General features: G+C 39.7%; 2 protein-coding genes across 2 annotated transcripts in view; both read left to right on the forward strand.

Moving 5' to 3' along the window:
- LOC134678800 (division abnormally delayed protein) overlaps nucleotides 1-16,344 on the forward strand; it is a 75,965-nt gene extending 59,621 nt beyond the window's left edge. The window contains exons 6-9 of the mRNA XM_063537497.1: nucleotides 11,213-11,463; nucleotides 12,809-12,935; nucleotides 14,259-14,424; nucleotides 14,519-16,344. Coding sequence (XP_063393567.1) covers nucleotides 11,213-11,463; nucleotides 12,809-12,935; nucleotides 14,259-14,424; nucleotides 14,519-14,637 — 663 coding nt within the window. The 3' untranslated portion in view covers nucleotides 14,638-16,344. The remainder of the gene's footprint in view (nucleotides 1-11,212; nucleotides 11,464-12,808; nucleotides 12,936-14,258; nucleotides 14,425-14,518) is intronic.
- Nucleotides 1-21,266, forward strand: part of LOC134678819 (HIG1 domain family member 1A, mitochondrial-like) — a 171,748-nt gene that overhangs the window by 102,015 nt on the left and 48,467 nt on the right. The window lies entirely within an intron of this gene.

Below are 21,266 nucleotides of genomic sequence, written 5' to 3' on the forward strand. Positions count from 1 at the left end.
ATTATTTAAGCATCAAGCATCATACAAATCAAACCTTCACATCCAAAATGTCAAAAACAATTTATTTCCCTCTTTAATTAATTTTTAAAAGTTAAAAGCACAAACTTATTCTGCCATTCAGTACCATTCAATATTCGTTCATTCAATATAATTGCGCAATATAGTTTGTCAAACCAACTTTTCAGTCAGTAAGAACCAGGAAAACTACACCCATCCTTTTCTTTTGGGTGCTAGTACTAGTGTAAGACAAAGATAGTATGATTCTCTTTGTCTATGTTTGAAATGAGAAAGTCCTTTGACAAACTATGTAAGCTTTATGAACACGGATGAGATTTAAAAAAAATATAAAAATAATCTTTGATTTTATTAAGCAGTATTCGCACGATCATACACGTGAAATGATAGCTGATCGGGTCGTGTAGAAGCGGCTCGCGACAATAATAATTGGCTGTTTGCGTTTTTTATTATTAAAAAGTAAAAAACACTACAGTAATAAGTTATTACTGTAGTGTTTTTTTACTTCCCGTCCGCTAGAACAGGACAGCGATAGTTTGATGTTTTTTAGTTAGAGTTTGACATTAACGAAGAACTTCCCGTACTATTTTTGCTACAGTAAAGCCCGCTCCACACTCGTGCGCGAATCGCGGCGCGAAGCCGCGAACGCGAGTCTGGAGTCGATTTCGCATATCAGCGAACTAGACTCCACACTCGCGTTCGCGGCTTCGCCCGCGATTCACGCGCATAGTCTGGAGGGCGCTTAAGGTGAACATTTCCGAGCATATTGGAGAAAATATAGATTATATAGTCTCTTTAAGCAGTGAAAAACTCAAACTTTTAAGAGTTTTAAATCAACGATAAAAAGATATATGGCAGTGGTACACCGCAAATAACGTATTTATACCTATTTCGACACGACACACGAAAACGGTGGAAAATAGAGATACTACTCCTAAAAATAAGTGTGATATTGAAAGGTACCTCATTCATGGCATTTTATTTGTGTATTGACTTAAGGGGGTTACTGATTCACAGTCCGCCGGACGGTACACTGAGAGAAAAGTACAACAAAAACACACTTAGAATTACAAAAATAAACTTAATCCGGGGACAAGGAGAGTTAACTAATAGGAACAAATTGACTTTTGCAATTTCTATTAGTTCTTGCAATTTCTATTATCTGTTTGTTGAAATTATATTTGGGATTACTGAGCTGCTTGTGGAAATAAATAAACTTTACAGAAATAGTGAAATGTCCATAATTATATATTACTAAAATTTCATTTTTTCCCCCAGTACAGAACTGTTTTTTAATTCTCGCGATATTCTCAAATTCAAACTTTTTTGAAAATATCGATATGAACAGCATTCCAGCACCTCTAGCACATCTTGCATCCGCGACTTAGACCGCGACTCGAGTCGCCATTCCCGCGGCTGTCAAATCTGTCGATTTCCGTAGCATACCTTGTACCCGCGACTGCAACAGCCGCGTAGAGAACTCAAAGTCGCGGCGCGACTCGTCAGTGTTACCCGGCGAAATCAAAGTCTAAACAAATCGATATTTGCAAGTGGCAACACTGAATCGGAAACCAGGGATGTGCTAAATCATTCGTTCTTTGGTGGTAAAAAATCTAGTTTTTTGTCGATGGTTAAGTTTTTCCTGTCAAAGTCAAGGAATTTTCAAATTTTGTTAACATTTAATTACGGGAAAAAATATGAAAAAATGTAAGTAATAGAGCCTTATATACTTAATATTGATAATATTCCTTAAAATATATATTGTTTAAAAATTTCTGTTTAATAAACCTTTTAAATAAAATATTTTTGTAAGTAACTATAATAATGGAATTGCTATTATTGGTTTTGTTCTCATATTCCTGTTGTAAATAGTGTTTTTTTTTTCAGAATAAGTTCAGCATTATCCTAGACACGATTGATATCCCAGCACCGAAAGGTAAATATTATTAACAGGAACGTGCCAACGGGACCCGAAGTGGAGATTCAGGAAAAGAAACACACTAGGCAAGCTTGTAGGTTTCAAACGCGGAGCTGTCCCCTTTTCTAAATTAACTAAGATGTGAGAAGCGCTTTAGCTTTAAGAACACCACCGAGGAAGTGAACTATTAATAATAACCCTATATAATGGTTATGGCGTAGTACCTATCTAAGCTGCCACAGTAACTCTCAAATAAGTTTCATATAGTTTTTCTTGTGCCAATAATGGATGGCATGTGTGTGTACTGACTACTGTGTATCTAACTGTATATGATTTGACAAATTGATATGAAAAGCTTATTTCATAGTCCTCGATGAAGTCATGACCATATTTTATTGTCTTGTTTACAAACCAATTTTCTTTCCAGGGTGATATTTTATTGTCCTACGCCGCATGTCGAAGAAAAAGGAAGAGAGAAAATACTTTTCAAGGGTAATAAAGAAGATTCTTACAATTTCTCTATAGTGGTTCTAGATGTTAATATATATTAGGTTTAATAATAAGAAGTCGAATATTGCAAGAATATATAGGTAAGGCAAAGCAATATACTATTAATTTAAATATTGTTTTTTTTCTCTCCTGTATTTTTACCTGAAAAGAAACAAAAATAAAGTAGGTAGGTAAGTACCTAGAACTCCTAGAAGCCATGATTAATTAGCTCCCCAAGGCCCACTTCATACCTAATGCTGACAGCAACGTATCATAGCATGATCGTATCAGGCCCTGTCAAACATGAAGTGAAACATCTAGAACATGGGTATGATCTAGAGGAGTTTCAATATGGTAGACCATATGATAACCGTACCTATGCTACCTACGCAGACTATGACATGAGTGTAACGACTCCTTCAAAATATTGTTGGTCGGCTCGGTCCAGTCACGTCACGGTATGGTGTTGGCAGGGGACGGAATGGTTTAGTGGGTGATGACTGATAGTATTTCATACAAAGCATGATTTTGAGCCGGACATGATCCTGTTATAGGCACGTATTACATCATTCTGTTACAGTACGATGCAGCGGGCAAAGGCCACATGTAGGTATGTTTTGTTGAAGTCGAGGAAGGTTCCAAACGGTACCTAAATAGTAAGAGATTGTTGAAATTAGACATCTAACCGTGATCCTAAATATTACTACTAAGACTATGGCTTACTTAATAAGTTGGATAGTTTGTTTTGAACATTTGTACCTACCCACCTCATCGGCTTCATTTATGTACAAGCAAGCGGGCTCCGTTGTTAGGTTGATGAAAGTTTTGTGTAAGGAAGTCTTAGGATTACTTCTACAAACTTACGAACCGAATTGAAATTAAAAAATCCTACATATGTACCTAATTACTTAATTGAGTACCTACAAGCTAGCTGTTTGAAATTAAAGTTGTAAACATGATGGGTGTGTTGTGGTACTTGTAGGTATCACCGTGCATAATCGATATAAGAGTGCGTAAAGCGCATTTAGTGATTGTTCCATACTTCCTTATTCCTTAGGGCAATAAGTAATTATACAAATTATATTATTACATAATATATGAAACTTGTTTTTAAGTTATAATTATCATGAGTTTAGTTAAAAAAGTACAAGCAAACCACCCGCGAGAGCGAGTCGCGTTATAAAGTCGCGTAGACTTCGACTCGCGGATTGACATAAAGACGAGAGAATATTTTGTCTCAAAATAGGCAGTTGTGCTACGGATTTTAGTTCAAAGTCGCGATCGTTGTCATTTTCTGACAGTGACACCTGATCGCGAGTTTGTCGCGGCTCTCGCGCGTGAGTTGTGCTGCCAACACGCGACAAGCCGCCAAGTCGCGCCGATCTGTCACTTCTCACGCCTGTCGCGGCCAGTTGTGCTAGAGGTGCAGGCCGATACACTGAGAGAAAAAGTATGGAACAATCACTAAATGCGCTTTACGCACTCTTATATCGATTATGCACGGTGATACCTACAAGTACCACAACACACCCATCATGTTTACAACTTTAATTTCAAACAGCTAGCTTGTAGGTACTCAATTAAGTAATTAGGTACATATGTAGGATTTTTTAATTTCAATTCGGTTCGTAAGTTTGTAGAAGTAATCCTAAGACTTCCTTACACAAAACTTTCATCAACCTAACAACGGAGCCCGCTTGCTTGTACATAAATGAAGCCGATGAGGTGGGTAGGTACAAATGTTCAAAACAAACTATCCAACTTATTAAGTAAGCCATAGTCTTAGTAGTAATATTTAGGATCACGGTTAGATGTCTAATTTCAACAATCTCTTACTATTTAGGTACCGTTTGGAACCTTCCTCGACTTCAACAAAACATACCTACATGTGGCCTTTGCCCGCTGCATCGTACTGTAACAGAATGATGTAATACGTGCCTATAACAGGATCATGTCCGGCTCAAAATCATGCTTTGTATGAAATACTATCAGTCATCACCCACTAAACCATTCCGTCCCCTGCCAACACCATACCGTGACGTGACTGGACCGAGCCGACCAACAATATTTTGAAGGAGTCGTTACACTCATGTCATAGTCTGCGTAGGTAGCATAGGTACGGTTATCATATGGTCTACCATATTGAAACTCCTCTAGATCATACCCATGTTCTAGATGTTTCACTTCATGTTTGACAGGGCCTGATACGATCATGCTATGATACGTTGCTGTCAGCATTAGGTATGAAGTGGGCCTTGGGGAGCTAATTAATCATGGCTTCTAGGAGTTCTAGGTACTTACCTACCTACTTTATTTTTGTTTCTTTTCAGGTAAAAATACAGGAGAGAAAAAAAACAATATTTAAATTAATAGTATATTGCTTTGCCTTACCTATATATTCTTGCAATATTCGACTTCTTATTATTAAACCTAATATATATTAACATCTAGAACCACTATAGAGAAATTGTAAGAATCTTCTTTATTACCCTTGAAAAGTATTTTCTCTCTTCCTTTTTCTTCGACATGCGGCGTAGGACAATAAAATATCACCCTGGAAAGAAAATTGGTTTGTAAACAAGACAATAAAATATGGTCATGACTTCATCGAGGACTATGAAATAAGCTTTTCATATCAATTTGTCAAATCATATACAGTTAGATACACAGTAGGCAGTACACACACATGCCATCCATTATTGGCACAAGAAAAACTATATGAAACTTATTTGAGAGTTACTGTGGCAGCTTAGATAGGTACTACGCCATAACCATTATATAGGGTTATTATTAATAGTTCACTTCCTCGGTGGTGTTCTTAAAGCTAAAGCGCTTCTCACATCTTAGTTAATTTAGAAAAGGGGACAGCTCCGCGTTTGAAACCTACAAGCTTGCCTAGTGTGTTTCTTTTCCTGAATCTCCACTTCGGGTTCCGTTGGCACGTTCCTGTTAATAATATTTTCCTTTCGGTGCTGGGATATCAATCGTGTCTAGGATAATGCTGAACTTATTCTGAAAAAAAAAAACACTATTTACAACAGGAATATGAGAACAAAACCAATAATAGCAATTCCATTATTATAGTTACTTACAAAAATATTTTATTTAAAAGGTTTATTAAACAGAAATTTTTAAACAATATATATTTTAAGGAATATTATCAATATTAAGTATATAAGGCTCTATTACTTACATTTTTTCATATTTTTTCCCGTAATTAAATGTTAACAAAATTTGAAAATTCCTTGACTTTGACAGGAAAAACTTAACCATCGACAAAAAACTAGATTTTTTACCACCAAAGAACGAATGATTTAGCACATCCCTGGTTTCCGATTCAGTGTTGCCACTTGCAAATATCGATTTGTTTAGACTTTGATTTCGCCGGGTAACACTGACGAGTCGCGCCGCGACTTTGAGTTCTCTACGCGGCTGCTACGGAAATCGACAGATTTGACAGCCGCGGGAATGGCGACTCGAGTCGCGGTCTAAGTCGCGGATGCAAGATGTGCTAGAGGTGCTGTTAGTTGTTCGGAACTGTCAAATTTTCGTTCTAATTGACAGGCCGATACCGTCCGGCGGACTGTTAATCAGTGGGCCCCTTTATGGATGTTTTCTGTGATATGGGATGTGTCAGCTTACAATCTGGATTTCTGCACTTTATAACTGCCAAATAATAAAAATCTAAAACATTATTAAATTCTATGTGAGGATTTATAAATGTACCCTTTAGTTACTTATGTCGCAGAAACATTTATGTATAACGTTGTATTAAAGATAAGTCGCAGTAAACAAAATCTACTGTGTTTGAAATACTTACAGGTTTATTATGTCGTCATTATTTGTATTTAAATAAATACGAGTATTGATGGCCGGATGGTATATTTGGGTATATTGTCAATAACGATGGCAGCTAGTGTGATCGACAACGCCGCACGTACCCTGGTAGGCCGCAGCGGCGGTACCAGCCGTGAGCTATGTTGCCTTGTCAACGCAGCCTGACTTCAATGCTTCATTTCATACACAATAAACCGTATTAACCTGTATCTTGATAGAAAACACATTTGTGGTAATGGTAAGTACAATACAATGAAAAAAATGTAAATAATTGGCATTTCCAATGATACTCGGAGACGCCACAGGAGACCAAAAGGCTTGCAGCTTCCTCGATCAGCGTATCAGCTAAGAATTCAGCGAAGAAATGCTGCCAGGTCTATTCTTTCCAAGCCGCCTTGTAAGTGAAAGCTAGGCTAGGCGTGGGCGGCGAGGGCGCCGGTCGCTGCGCCGGCGTGCGCACTGCTCGACCAGATCACATTCACCTTTCAGTTCGGATCGAGTTCCACTAGTGATTTGTGTCACTGACCTTTCCTCTTCTATTCGCACGTTCTAAGTTTCTGATTACATACCTAGTCTGACTCTGCACATCAACATTAATACCACGAATACCTTAATACCTCAGCGACGGAAATGACGGTATATACACATATGTAATTAAAGCTCTCAAAATGTCTTAAATGTACTTAACATTTAATTAAGACATTTTAAGTAATTAAATATTAAAACTTTAACTATAAATTAAGTAATAAGGTATGTAATATGTATTTTCAACGGTAGGTTGATAAATTTTTGATTCCCTTGAGATGAGAGTTAGTCTACTCGACAAACTGAAACGGTGAAATATAGAGATACTTCTCCTGAAAATACGTGTGATACCTTTTAGATTAGTAAAGATGTATGTAAAATATTTTCGAAGCAAGTAAAGGATCGCTTATAAAAGTGTGCTAATAAACACACGTATCCGCCTCTTTTAGTTATAGACAAAAAGAGGCGGAATAAAGTTAAAAATTTGGTGTACCTATTTTATACATGACAGTAATTACGAGACGATAAACTTGTATTTAGGGTTGGCAGATGGTCGGGATTTGGCGGAACTCTCCCGATTTTTAGCATGTGTTCCCGATACCCGACAAAGCGAAAATTGTCCCGAAAAACAGCTTCATGTTATAAACCAATAATTTCAAGTTCCAAACTGTCGTCGAGCGAGCGAGCGCCCCACGTCGAGCGTAAATACAATTACTTTAATTTAAATGTCAAAACATTGGAAATGTCTTTTCGTTCGCTCCAGTATAGGGTCCGATTTCACGAAAAAGTGCGATCCCCTTATATCTCGGAAAGTTGTGAAGATATGATATTAAAAGGTTCAAAAGACGCATAATTACGAGAGCTGTAAGGTGCAAAAATAATTATTCGAGAAAGTAAAAACGAAAAAAGTTATGGTCGAAATAGTGAAAATAAAATTCAATTTTTTCCGAATTTTTAATTTTGGTGCTCGATAATTTGGAAACGAAGAGTGATATCAAAAATTTGAGAAAAACGGCTCTGGACAATTTAGTCAGCTACAATTTGAGCCTAAAACAAAGACGATCGGGTTAAGGGTTTGCCCTGTAGCCTAACCTAATAGTCAAAAATTCAGAACGACATTTTTCACATAACATTTATGACTTCATGTTTCGCAGATTTCGTTATCGGTGTTTGTTGTGAATTATCGGGATTATGACGGCAGAATAACGCTTGCACTGCGTGGGCTATCAAAATCGCTGCAGATTTTTCTTGGTCTAACTCTATCTATCCTGTTTGAGATGGGCGTAGAGATAACGTGTTCACTATTCGACAATCTATGCATTCTTGTGGTGTTTGAAATAGAAATAGAGATAGAGATAGAGGTAGAAGAAGAGGTAGAGGTAGAGGTATAGGTAGAGGTAGAGGGAGAGGTAGCAATAGAAATAATTTTATTCGTGAGCACAAACACAAAATAAAAATTTATACAGAGAAACATAAAAAAGAGAAAGTGCCACGAAATGGTCTCACCTGAGCATGTTGCTGGCGGCTGCTAGCAGATAGCTGATGCTGAACCCTGGCAGTATCTAGTGGAGCTCGGGTTTAATACAACATAAGCACACGCTGTTTTGGTCATCGGACTCGTCTCGATGAGCACTTAGGAGAGTAGTACCCAAAATAGAGCTGATGCTGAACCCTGGCTGTACCTAAAGGAACTCAGGTTTGTTGCAACATAGGCACACGCTGTTTTGGTCATCCGACTCATCTTGATGAGCACTTAGGAGAGTAGTACCCAAAATAGAGCTGATGCTGAACCCTGGTTGTACCTAGCGGAACTCAGGTTTGGTGCAACATAGGCACGCGCTGTTTTGGACATCCGATTCGTCATGATGATCACATGGTAGAGCATTACCCAAGATAGCTGATGCTGAACCCTGGTAGTACCTATTGGAACTCAGGTTTGGTGCAACATAGACAAACGCTGTTATGGTCATCTCTCGTCGCGTCAAGCTGCTGTCAAGAAAACTTCATATCTTGCAGCAAATGGGCCGCTGCCGATCAAGACTCGAGTGACGATAACGGCGATGTGGCTACCACTTCTCGAGTTTACTACGGATTTGCCGTGTAATAATTTTCTTGTACTTTGAACATTAATATATCCTGCTTATTAATCGAAAAATGAAATATGTACCTATACTTATGCGCCACGGCGACAACTATTCAAACTTCGATACGCGTGTGGAAATTTTGCAATTTGTTTGTTCACATGCGTTATGTCCAGGATACTTGTGTTAATCTAAGAATAAAATAATTATCATTCAACGTTGTAGTTTTATTTCGTAACTTTTTCCTTATCCAGACTTTCTCGTCGCTCAGCGACAATATTTTTTCGAATTCCGTAAATTCATTTCCAATGTGCTCGATAGTCGCGTGAGGCACGAAATCTGTGAATTTTTTTTTTCCGACTTAAGTCCCATGATCCCGAAAAATTTATATATTTTCCCGATAATAGCGCCTTTCGATCTGGCAACCCTACCTGTATTTCAAACATAGTAGATTTTGTTTACTGAGACTTTTGTCTTTATACAACTTCTGCGACATAAGTACCTAAAGGGTATTAAAATTATGAATCCTCACATTAAATTTTAAAATGTTTTAGATATTATTATTTGGCAGTTATAAAGTGGGGAAATCCAGATTGTAAGCTGACACTTCCAATATGGTATATACTACAGAAAACTGGATGCTTAATTTAATCTGTGTATCATTTCATATTTAAGTCCCGATTCCATAAATAAGAATCCTTTTACTTAAAAATTTAATTGAAGGTAACCTAAAAAATACAATTAGTCATGTCATGTTTTGTAAAATACCAGAAATCTTCGAAATAAAAAGGTATAAAGCACCGATTCTAACTCGAACTAAATACCTCGTCAGAAATGGGTGCCTTTCATCCCTTGTTTAACAATCTACTAAAATATTAAAGTTTTAGTAAATTAATTTCAAATTATAACCTGTTATTGAGGATTAATTAGTGTGTTAAGTAAGCATTCATGACAAGTAGGTACTTAGTTTTGATTAGTCGCGTTCGAGTGAGTATGCATGGACAGTATTTGTCGGCGCTGGAGCGGGGCAGCGGGCAGCGTGGTTTATTTGCGTGCTGTGCGCGGCGCAGCGGCCGTTCACACGTGCCGCGCTCGCTCGCCAGTCGCCAGCGCCGCGCCACTCCAGATACTTATAGCAAGTGCCCTACGCGGAATGAGCTGATAATTTAGGCCGCGCAAATGTTTCAGGTGTCAGAGATATCAATGCGTATTTATTCATCTATACATATATTTACACTATTCCTACATTAATGTGCGTACGTATATATGTTAACGTCACAAATGTTAACATTTTGTCAATATGTTCCTGTTTTTATAGTACTATGGTATTCCTGGTTTCTGTATTTCCAAATCTAAACTCTCAGTCGTTGAAAGTCCGATAAAAACCTAGCCTACAGACAGATACTCGTATTTCACCTGGCCACAAACGGAAATGTTGTTGTTATGTTTCTTCAAAATTGACTCTGTAAGGAAAGGTATTGATGCTACACCTGCAGTCACACGTTACTAATATCTACAATGATTTTGGTTACAATAACTACTTATCCTATATCAGGACATAGATCCCGGGACTCAAACTAGTTATCTCTACTATTCTATGCCAAACACAAATTTAAACGAAATCAGTTCAGCGGTTTAAGCGTGAAGTAGATTTTTAAAAAGTTTTTTTTTTTAATTTTGTTTTATATCGGATAGGTGTCAATGACGTGGCAATGTGATACCATGCATTAATTTGTCATTCCCGATTTATATAAAAAGGATACCAAACATGGCCTAGTAGCTTCACTGATGTAGATATCAAGTTAAAATTTAGAGCCCCAAATAAACTTTAAAGAGAGGATATCTCGAAAATTGGTCAAAATATCGAAAAACGTGACTTAATTAAACATTTAGCAAATTTAATCAGCTTTCGTTTTGTGTAAGTACCTACCTAGTCATGTCCAAGACAAGACGCAAAATTTCCAAGATATGCATACTTAAGTGAAAACCGAAAAATAAAACGTTCAAACCTCACGTCAGCGTTTAGTAACGCAGCAACTTTAAAAAAGAATACCGACTTTAAAAAGGACTATAAAATAAAATATTACCCCTCTACATGCGCTAACAACTGATATGTTACAATTCGGTGCCAAGCATGTACCTATTATGTACTGAATATCTAAAATGCTATATAGATTCTGTAGAGTGTAGAGAACATTGAGTTGATCGACTCTTAAGTGACTAATAATAATATAAATATGTATTCACAAATTATGTTATGAACTATACATAACATAATTTGTGAATATTTTGAATATTATCCCAGTCGTTACGTCAGTAATAATATTAACGGGTGCATGTTGGACAGGTGCGGCTGGAGTGTGGGTCCCCCGACACGACGGAGGCCGGCAGCGCGGGCGGCGCCGGCGCGGTGCCGGCGGGCGCGCCGCGGCGCGACGCGTTGCGCGCGCCGCCGCCCGACGCAGAGCTGCTGCAGTTTGCCGCCTCGCTCGCCGCCAGCAAGAGACTCTTCTCGGCGCTGCCCGACTACTTATGCGACGAACCCGACTTCGCCCATGACGACAACGATCACTGCTGGAACGGGAACACACTAGGAACGTAAGTACATACCTGCCTAGGTTTTCATTTCTTTTTCCTTTTCATGATAGCTACTAGATTCGGGCTATTGAAAGTAGAGACGTATGTATTGCAATACCGTGTGTAGAGCGATAATTTATTAATATAAGTATACTAACTAGATACGCGAAATTCGTTCCAATTTATCTTCAATGCAATAAACCGACATAGATTTTCTGAGTAGGTACCTAGGTACTATCAGCTCTCCAGCAGCGTCCGCCCTTCCTTGAGACAATTTATGTCGGTTACGTAGGTAATATCCTTTACCCTTGGCTGTGTTAAGCTAAAATCTTACAGTTACTAAGTATGTAATTATCAAGTAGGTACCTACTTACTATATAAAGATAATTTATTTATTCAATTTTACATATTATGTATGTATGTATAAAACTTAACAAACTAAAACCCGTTCTGAGCCATGCCGGGTCCAAAGGTCCCCATCACACTAGCAGCGTTACCCCGCTGTATGGCGATGGAGACCTGTTGGACAAGCCATGACTCAGAACGGGGGTCATTCCCCTTTTCTCTGAGGCGCTTTCCAAGTTCCCTGAAAAGCTCTCGTGCCTCCCGTCCCCAGGGCCCAGCTGTCTCGACAGCGACGGGCACGAAGTCGTACGTGGCTCCCAGGGCAGAGTATTTCTGTCGCTTATTTTTGGCGGCAGTCTCTGCCGCCGAACCTGCCGACTTGGCGGTGTGTCCTACATGGGATGCAGCAAATGTAATCACACAAGTTGCATCCCATATAAGACACCGCCCTCTCTGCCAGGGAACCAGCGTCAGCCCGTCGGGTCGTTTGCCATCTGTTCGAGACAGCCCCGGTGGTTCGAGGAGGCACGGGACGCCCACCGACAGCATCGCTCGACGGACTATTTCATTCAAAGAATGGTGCCTGGGGAAACGACCGGCGCATCTCTGACAGCTGAGCCCATGGTGGCCGTTCTCTTCTACCATCACTCCACAGATGCAGCGGTGCGCGTTGCACACCTTGCACCCCAACCTTAAGGCCACTGCGATCCTTAGGGAATCGTTGTCTAGCAGTGTGCCTAATTGAGGGGATGGCAAGGCGTGCAACCATGCACCCGACTCAGATTTGGAGGCGGCTTTGAGACACGCCAGATCGGTTATCGAGGCACCAGCCTGTAAATTCGCGTGGCGAAGCCTACAAAGGATGTCATACTTACTTGGTACTGTAACTTCCGAGAAACTCATTGTATTTCTTCCGGAGGCTGTTGGTGTTGGTAGATATTCCATAACGTGCCTCTTACTAGTTTGAGAATGCAGTAAAAAGATTGACGTGGTCCATTACCTATAAAAATCAACTATTCAGGTACGAAAAACCCCTTGTGGCGAGCTCTTCATTGAGCGACCAGAAATACAACCCTGAAGTCGAAGGCGCCGTACCGCAGGACCCGAAGGTGGCGGCCATTGGCGACCAACTGCGGCAGGCCAGACAGGTAACATTATGGTAACATTCCATTTCTTACCGCAGCTGCAGTAATGCAGCTGTCGTTGGAAATGGACTGTCACCTTAACGCTCATTTTGTAAGTTCAGTATTCATAGTTATCGGTGTATGTTCGAAATAAAAATGCAGTTATAAGTGCATGGTTAGATTGGTTGGGCAAGATTAGGTGTGATCAAACTTGCGATAAGGGACAACGTTATTCGGACTTCGAAAATACGCTTGTATGTACTGAATAACCAGAATAACACTTTTGCTTAAATCTTACGTAACGTTTGCTTGTATACATTAGGGATGTTTTATATTCAAATCAGATCACTTTATGGCAGCATCGTTGTGATCGTAAACATTAGAACATAACTACGCATTACTTATTTATAATTTTGTGTAACATACCGTTTTTAACAATTAATTAAAATTGTAGAGGCATGGAATACAACTTAATACGGCAGCAATCATCATTCACCTTCTCGTATCCGCAACATAAACATAACTCGTTTCTTAAGGATGCTGCTATGATAATAATCCTATATCCAATTATCGCATATCCAATTATAATGATTTGACGTCTACAATTATTACTCACACTGCTCACACATATAGCTGCAATTACAATTAAGTACTTATAACCGGTACCTATACCTAGTAGGTTATTAATAAGAAAACTTTTAGTAAAATATGTAAATAATATTGACTGCATTTATATTTTCTTGAGTTCCTAATTATTCAATCGTACTAATTTGGTATGAATCCACTGATAATGATAAAACAACACATCTATTGACTATTACAAGCCTTCTTGAGCTTACTGTGGGACTTAGTCAATCTGTGTAAGAATGTCCTATAATATTTATTTATTTATTTATTTATTTATTTATTTATCTATTTATTATTTATTGACAATGACTTAAGTTTGAAGACCGGGACTGGGACTGCGTCGAGCACCAGTACATTTACCTTGCCTGCTTAGGTATAAATTATAGAACACGGAACACACACCTATAGTGTCCACACGGAATGCAAACATAGGATCCTTTGATTATGAATATTGTCTGGGAGAGCGAGCTTTGCTCAGAAAACATATAAAAAATCTAAAATGCACGTTTTCCCAGAGATAAGCCCCCATATAGCAAATTTCATCGAAATCGTTAGAGACATTTCCGAGATCCCCGAAATATATAAATGAATAATTGCTCGTTTAAACTTTAAAGGTATAAGATAAGATGGACACTCAACGCGCACATATTTATAATGATTAATTTGGCTGGTTAATCGGAGATTTCTCAGAGCAATCGATAAAGTAGTGAATGTACGCAGCTACTGGCGAGCAACACGTGGAGCGGAGCGCCGGCCGCCGAGGCGTTCATGCAGGGCGACGAGGCGGGCGAGGAGGGCTCCGGCTCGGGCCGCAGCTACGCCTACGACGACGCCGCGCTCGACGCCGAGGGCTCCGGCGAGGAGGGCTCCGGGCACGTCGCCGTCGGTAAGTTCCTTTTTATACACCGCGCGTAATACCGACCCGGTGCTCCTTCCTTCTTGACGTTCTCTTTTAATGAGGTATGATATTTTGTGTACAGGAAGCCGGCCAGACGGGGGAGAGGAGCCGCGGGCGCAGCCGCCGCCGACGGCCGGCGGGGCGGGCCGCGCGTGCGCGCCGCCGCTGGTGGCGCTGGCGCTGCTGGTGCTGCTCACCTAGGCCGCCGCCGCGCCGCTCGAGATCCCGTCGCGACACTTCCGCCCCTGAGGAGTCTGAACTACCTAGAATTCTCATATCATTTAGTGTGAAATCATTAGGTAAAAAGCCTTGCGTAACAAACGTAGTGTGAAAAATTGAAGACTCCTATGTTTTTCGTACCGTTTATTCGGTGATACTGTAGCGGATTCATAAGAACTTTATATACCTACGAAAAATACTGTGTGACAGTAACTAGCTCCAGAATTATTGAATATACAGTGTGTTTTCTCTTCTTTAAAGAAAAAACTGATGATAGAATAATGCATTGTCGTTTTACACCGTACGAATTATGCATTTAAATTAAACATACCTACGCGATAGATTTTAATGGCCTGCAATTGTCAAATGCATATCAATATTTTATCAATAAATGTTTTTGTAAATATAATCTATACTTACTAGATACGAGTACATTTATGAAATGAAACATTTTACATTTTTGTTTGCATTTAACGTGTTCAAAACGTCATATTGTGGTATTTGCTCGTGTAGCCACGAATTCACTGTTGAATTGTACTAGCTGATTGGCAATAAATTTATAAATATATAAAGGAAGAACGTATAACGATTAGAAAAAGTGATAGAATTATTAAGGGTTTAATGTACAGATGTAAATACTTAAAACTCTGACGGTCTAGGTGCTTAGCTAGTAAACATATTTTGTTGCCATATTAAAATTACGGATACTATTATTTATAACAATAATTAAGTCATAATTTAATGTATTAATATTTTATGTGATACTGATTTAGTTAAGTCGATAAGATTTATTGCATGCGAATTAAGTTATTTATAAATTGTAAATTGGTCCTGAGGTTGATTGTGGCAATTGTTATTGCGGTGTGCCTAATAGAGCAGTGTATGAGTACACTTGTACAGCAGGAGACAGGGCAGGAGGCGGGCCCGCGGCCGAGCTCGCTAGGGCCACGACCACGACTGGCCCCAATCAACGTGCTGGTTTGTCAAAGCCAACAACGGCTGCCCAATGCTGCGTTACCCTTTGGTTCTTACTTATTGAGGTAGAGCTGCATGCAGTTGCAGTCGCCCAAGTCGAAGACGAGTTTTAATTTTAATGAGAATACAATTCAAGAGACTTATCTTCTCTTGTTAGAAGTCATTAAAATTAGCATTATACGCGGACGCCGGTCACGCTTGTACCTACGCCGGCAATGTAGCGCTTGCACCTGCCCTCTGCTGTGAGTCGTAAGGTCGTCACCGGACCTACTAATTGTCTAAAAGTAAAAATATTTATATAACATCATATTAATCATAATAAAAAGTATGTACGTATGGATTATGTACAATCAGACACCATGTAATGGTGCGCTGGAGTTTTTTGTAAATGTGTTGTAGGTTATATGGAGGCGTAGAATGGAGAGGACCAGAATTGGCACGTGGAATATATATATTGTTAAGGTGTCGTTTGAGACGACGCGAATGTTCGTGTTAAATGCCTTTACTCAGTAGCGGCGAGCACCGCACTTCGTACCATAGATGTACCTAGTTATTGTTTCCGTTCACCGAAAGCCCGACACAGGCTTCGGACTCTGTCGGAATAAACTCAAACAAAATGTAAATATATTGTTGGAATTATGGTAAAATAGATCAAAAACAAGACATCTTGCTGTTAAATCTGAATATATATTAAAATAAATATTGTACCACGCATGATTTAATTTCATTTAATACAACCACACCACCACTGAAGCCTTTAACAGCCTAACCCAGACTCCTAGAAACAAATAAATAAGAATTGAACTAAGTACCTTGATACCTTCCGGGCCTTTAAAACTATTTGTTATATTTTCTGACATAATATCTTAATTTAGTGTTACTCAGCCAAGCCCCTTGTTGTACAACTTTCCATGTTGACAGTACATTTAACTAATCACTTTCAGTCTCCTCTATAATGCTAATAATGTATCTGTATGTACAGTCACTTGCAATAATATGTTACACAACGAAGGCCTCAAATATATCTGACAGTGACACCATCTTATTTGTTGAGCCGTAAGGCCCCGTTCGCACGGCAGCTTTTTCAACGCGCGTTAAAAAAGCGTTTGAATGACACAAATGGTTAACCATGTATGTATTCATACGACAACGGTGGCGCTTTTTATCAAGCGTTGTTGGATTTTCGACTTTAAGCCTTGGTCGTTAAATCGAATTTAGAGTGCGGACAGATTCAAGCGCTTTTTTAACTCGTGTTGAAAACGCTGTCGTGCGAATGGGGGCTAAGAGTTTGTCACATATTTTTACGGCCTTCGAAGAGTAACATATTATTACAGGTGACTGTACTGTTAACCTCTTACAAAGCATTGTTTTTAGTCTCTTTCTAAACAAGCAGCAATGTCAAAACGACGTAGATTATAATCGGTTTGTTAGGTTTATCATACGTTTATGAATAACACCGTTAGACATATGTATAACTGCCATATCGTTTCGTCACAAAGCACCATATTGAAAAAACTTATACATAGTATATTTTCTTAAAACTAGTGCCTACACCAATTCTTGGGATTAGTTGCCAAACAGATCCCAGGAAGATGATTTTATTTTAAATGTATTTTTTCGTTTCGTAAAGGTCACAAAGTCGTATGAATACCTAGGAAGAGTAGGAAGTCGTTTGGGAATGTGAATGAGGCTGGCGCAGGGGTCGCAATCGCAATGCAAGTACCGGGCGGGGCGGGGGCGGGGGCGCCGGAGCGGCACATCGCGGACGGAGCGCCGCGCCGCGCCGAGCGGCGCCACGGCCGCCACCCACCGCTGATGCGATCTATTGTTTCGCCACGCTTTTATGTTCATTATTTATAATGACTACGGTACTGCATTCGAGGCACTTTAACACCTACGTAAACCGTGCCTTCGAAAATGACGCCAAAACACGTTACATGCAGGTTTAGAAAGTGCAGTTTGAAGATATTAATAACATTACGACTCTGTCTTCAGAGTTGACAAATTATTGATAATATCTGGGAGACCGAGCTTTGCTCGGAAAGCATAAAAGCTCAATAATGCGCGTTTTCCCAGAGATAAGACCTAGCTAGATCGATTTTGGCCCTCGAAAACCCCCATATAGCAAACATCTAAATTAGTTAGAACCGTTTCCGAGATCCCGTAGACGTAATTTACTAACAAAACTACATAAAACTAAAACTACGGAACCCTAAAAAGGGGAAAGATTAAAACTGCACACTATACCGCTATCAATAACCGGTGAACCGTTTTAGAAAAAAAATGTTATAGTCGATCTACATCTTTGATTTAGTTGACTTAATACTTAACTAGTAGGTAACTAAACAAAATCCTCAGACGTCGCCGTGACTGAAAATTTAATGTAATTAGGTAAGTACTTAAAGGATGACTCATGTTAGACCGTGCCCGGGCCGAGGCGTCCAACATGTCAATTTCTATAATGGCTCCTCTACACGATGGGCCAACGCCGGCCACTCCAAGGGACGCAGCCATGCGGTAGAATGAGATAGCAATATCACTTGCTCCCTCTAACGCATAAATAAATGCGTCCCTTGGTGTGGCCGGCGCTGAGCCATCGTGTAGAGGAGCCACAACGGCTGATCGGTGCTTTCCGTAGAAAACGAAGCTCCGGCCCTGCCCCGGCCCAGTCTATCGTGAGCCAACCTTTACAGTGCAGTAGAAATACGAGTGATAATTATCATCACTCGTTGGGAATTGATTATTTCCGAAGTTATGTCGAACTTTAGTCTGATACCGAATGTTATCCATGAAACACATTGAAATGCTTTATGAAACGTATCGCGTGGAGCACGAACGCGTTAATTGCCCGTCATTAGCGGAGCGATTGTTAGGTATATACAGATAAATAATAGTACTTACTACGTACAGAAGGTTCACTGTATGACGAAACCCCTTAGGTACCTATACTCGTACCTACCGTACTTGCCTAAGTGTTGCCGATTAGACGTGTGTGTGGTCAGCATTTTTGGCATTGTTTTTGGAGTATTTATTTTTATTGCAGGTACAAAACTGAATATCTCAAGGGTCATAAAAAAATAGAAATTAGCTGGGTACTTAACGTGACCTTTCTCACAAGTGCAAACACGACTATGATACGATATTCCATCATGGAATGCCAGTGCCTATCCTCCGGCTCCATCATCAGATCAGGAGGCCGATTTTTGAAATTCGACCACTAGATTTCGTGTATTTCGTTCAATAATATCCCCACTACTAGGCATTTAAATTCTACTAATAGAATTGAAAACGAGTGGTCAAATGCCACCCGATTCCCAATTTCTATCGCTCGTATTTCAAAAATTAGCACTTCGCTGTTTTCCACCGATTTTCGAGTGACGAAATCGAGTGCACGAAATTAAAAAAATCGGCCCCCAGTTCGACGGAACCATATTATTGTATTGCAAAACTACGTAAGTACATAATACAGCTGCCAATTTTCATGACGCTACGATCCTTGGAAGATGGTTAAAATTAGTTACTTTAGATTCCATTACATGAGTACATAGAGGTCGACACAATAAAAGCGTGTTTAAAATAACGAGAATCGTTTGAGAAATGTGACCTATAGAGGAGAAAAGCCAGACACCGCGCGCGCTAATTAGGTACCAATAATATTATCTTTACTACAAGTGACATGACATGACATTACCTTATTAAGAGCACCGAGCGCGTAACCCTCAGGAGCGACCATTAGGCTAGGCGCGTCTGCGGGCGCAGACAACTCCAGAAGCTGAGATGTTATCTCGCATCAAATGAAGCGAGGAGTCGCTGCCAGCGCCATTCAATGCGGAATTGAAACCCGGGTCAACGATCGACGACTAAACGGCTGACGAGACGATGCGCTTCCTCCTGCGACCATCGACATATACCTATTATTTAAAACGCCGCGTGAAACCAATGTAAAATCGATATACATATCAATCACTACTTAGATAGGTAAATGCCTAGTGGTTTTATTACCTACAACTACATCATATACGTACATAGTATTTTAATCGCCATATGTTTCAATGTATGAAGGAAATCTTTTGCTTACCGAATGGCTATTATTGGACCTCTAGCAACAAGATACCTAATTCATGTACCTACAGCACAAGCCTTAAACGAAATACAATCTATGTCAGTGAGGAAGTTCCGCAATCAGACTGCAGCTTCGAAAGTTTTCAAATGAAATCACGATTCACGAGCATTGAGGGTAGGGTTACCAGACGTCAGGAATTTTGGCCGTTTGTCAGGAATGTGGCCGGAACAGGAAAATGTCAGGAATTTTCATGAATAGACTTTTTTATTGTGTAGGTACCTCTTTTACTACATTAATGCTGTGCTCTCCCCGCCCCGCTCGCCCCGATGTCCCCTATCGCGTATGGCTAGAGGTCGTCATCACCGATATGAGCGTCAGGAAAAATATTCGGAAATCAGAAATTTTGTCAGGGACCTAATTCAGTATCTGGTAACCCTATAATTGAGGGAAAGCTTCGCTAGCCGACACTTTGTTAATAGGTACATTAATTAAACGATAGTCAGCTATTAATATTGCAATTCAATTGAAATCGTGATGTATTGTAAAAGTCTCAAATAATGTCCGCATTACATCTCATATGATATTTGCAATGGGTGTTATAACCAGGCACCAGTGGAGTTGTCCATCCAGGCACCGAGACGATTGTAAGCGAAAACGCAAAAAACACTCAAGCAAATTATTTGATCTTTCCGAGTTTATTCTACCTATTGATCAGACAGTAGTTCCGTGACACAGAATGAGCACTATAGAACAAAACAATAGACAGGGGAAACCTATCAGGGTCTCCGTCTCCAGCGTGTCCCCGTCGCGTCAGTCGGAGTGGACCTCAAGAGGACCCGCAGGACTATCAGCTCTGGCTTGCCTGGGAATATAGTTATTTTTTAGTCACCCTGTAGGCATAGGCAGTAGTTGGGTAAATTCTACTATTATACGTATTCTGACCGTTATTTTAGCAAGACCGAAGTTGTCTGATGCGTTCAATTAAAAATTCTTCCCAACTAATTATTTTCAAGACTTATATTAACACGAGTAAATCCAGCGACTACTTTGTATAGGTACCTACACGTCCCTTTAATATTAATGATAGTTACTGACATTTAAGAACTTTAATAACTCGGTGAACTGATAATTAAGCCAACGGTTGACCGATAGGGCAGCAAGTATCATTTACCTGCATTAAAATTCTACGGTTGTACAATATCGTAAAAATAAAATGATATTAATTAACGAAGAGTTTAGCCACTTAGTATTTTAAACGGACCGTGCAGGCAGCATGCACGGCTGCACCTACCTTATGTAGGTACCTAGGTAGCATTAAGTGATTCGGAGGTCAAAACATCAGAAAAAACTAAGCCAAGTGCGAATCGGCTCCAAGGGTTTAGTGTCGTCATCTTTGTTTATGTTATGTAGACGGAATCATAAACCTTAAACGATGCAAAGGTTTAAGTAACCAATATTGTCACGCGACGATGCGCCCGCGCTCATGCCATTTCTGATAAATACAAGCTACAAAACAACAAACAAAATCTAAAATAAAATGTCATCATTAATTAAGTACCTACCTACTTATTTA

This window comes from Cydia fagiglandana, chromosome Z, assembly GCF_963556715.1.
Source record: "Cydia fagiglandana chromosome Z, ilCydFagi1.1, whole genome shotgun sequence".
Classification (NCBI taxonomy): domain Eukaryota; kingdom Metazoa; phylum Arthropoda; class Insecta; order Lepidoptera; family Tortricidae; genus Cydia; species Cydia fagiglandana.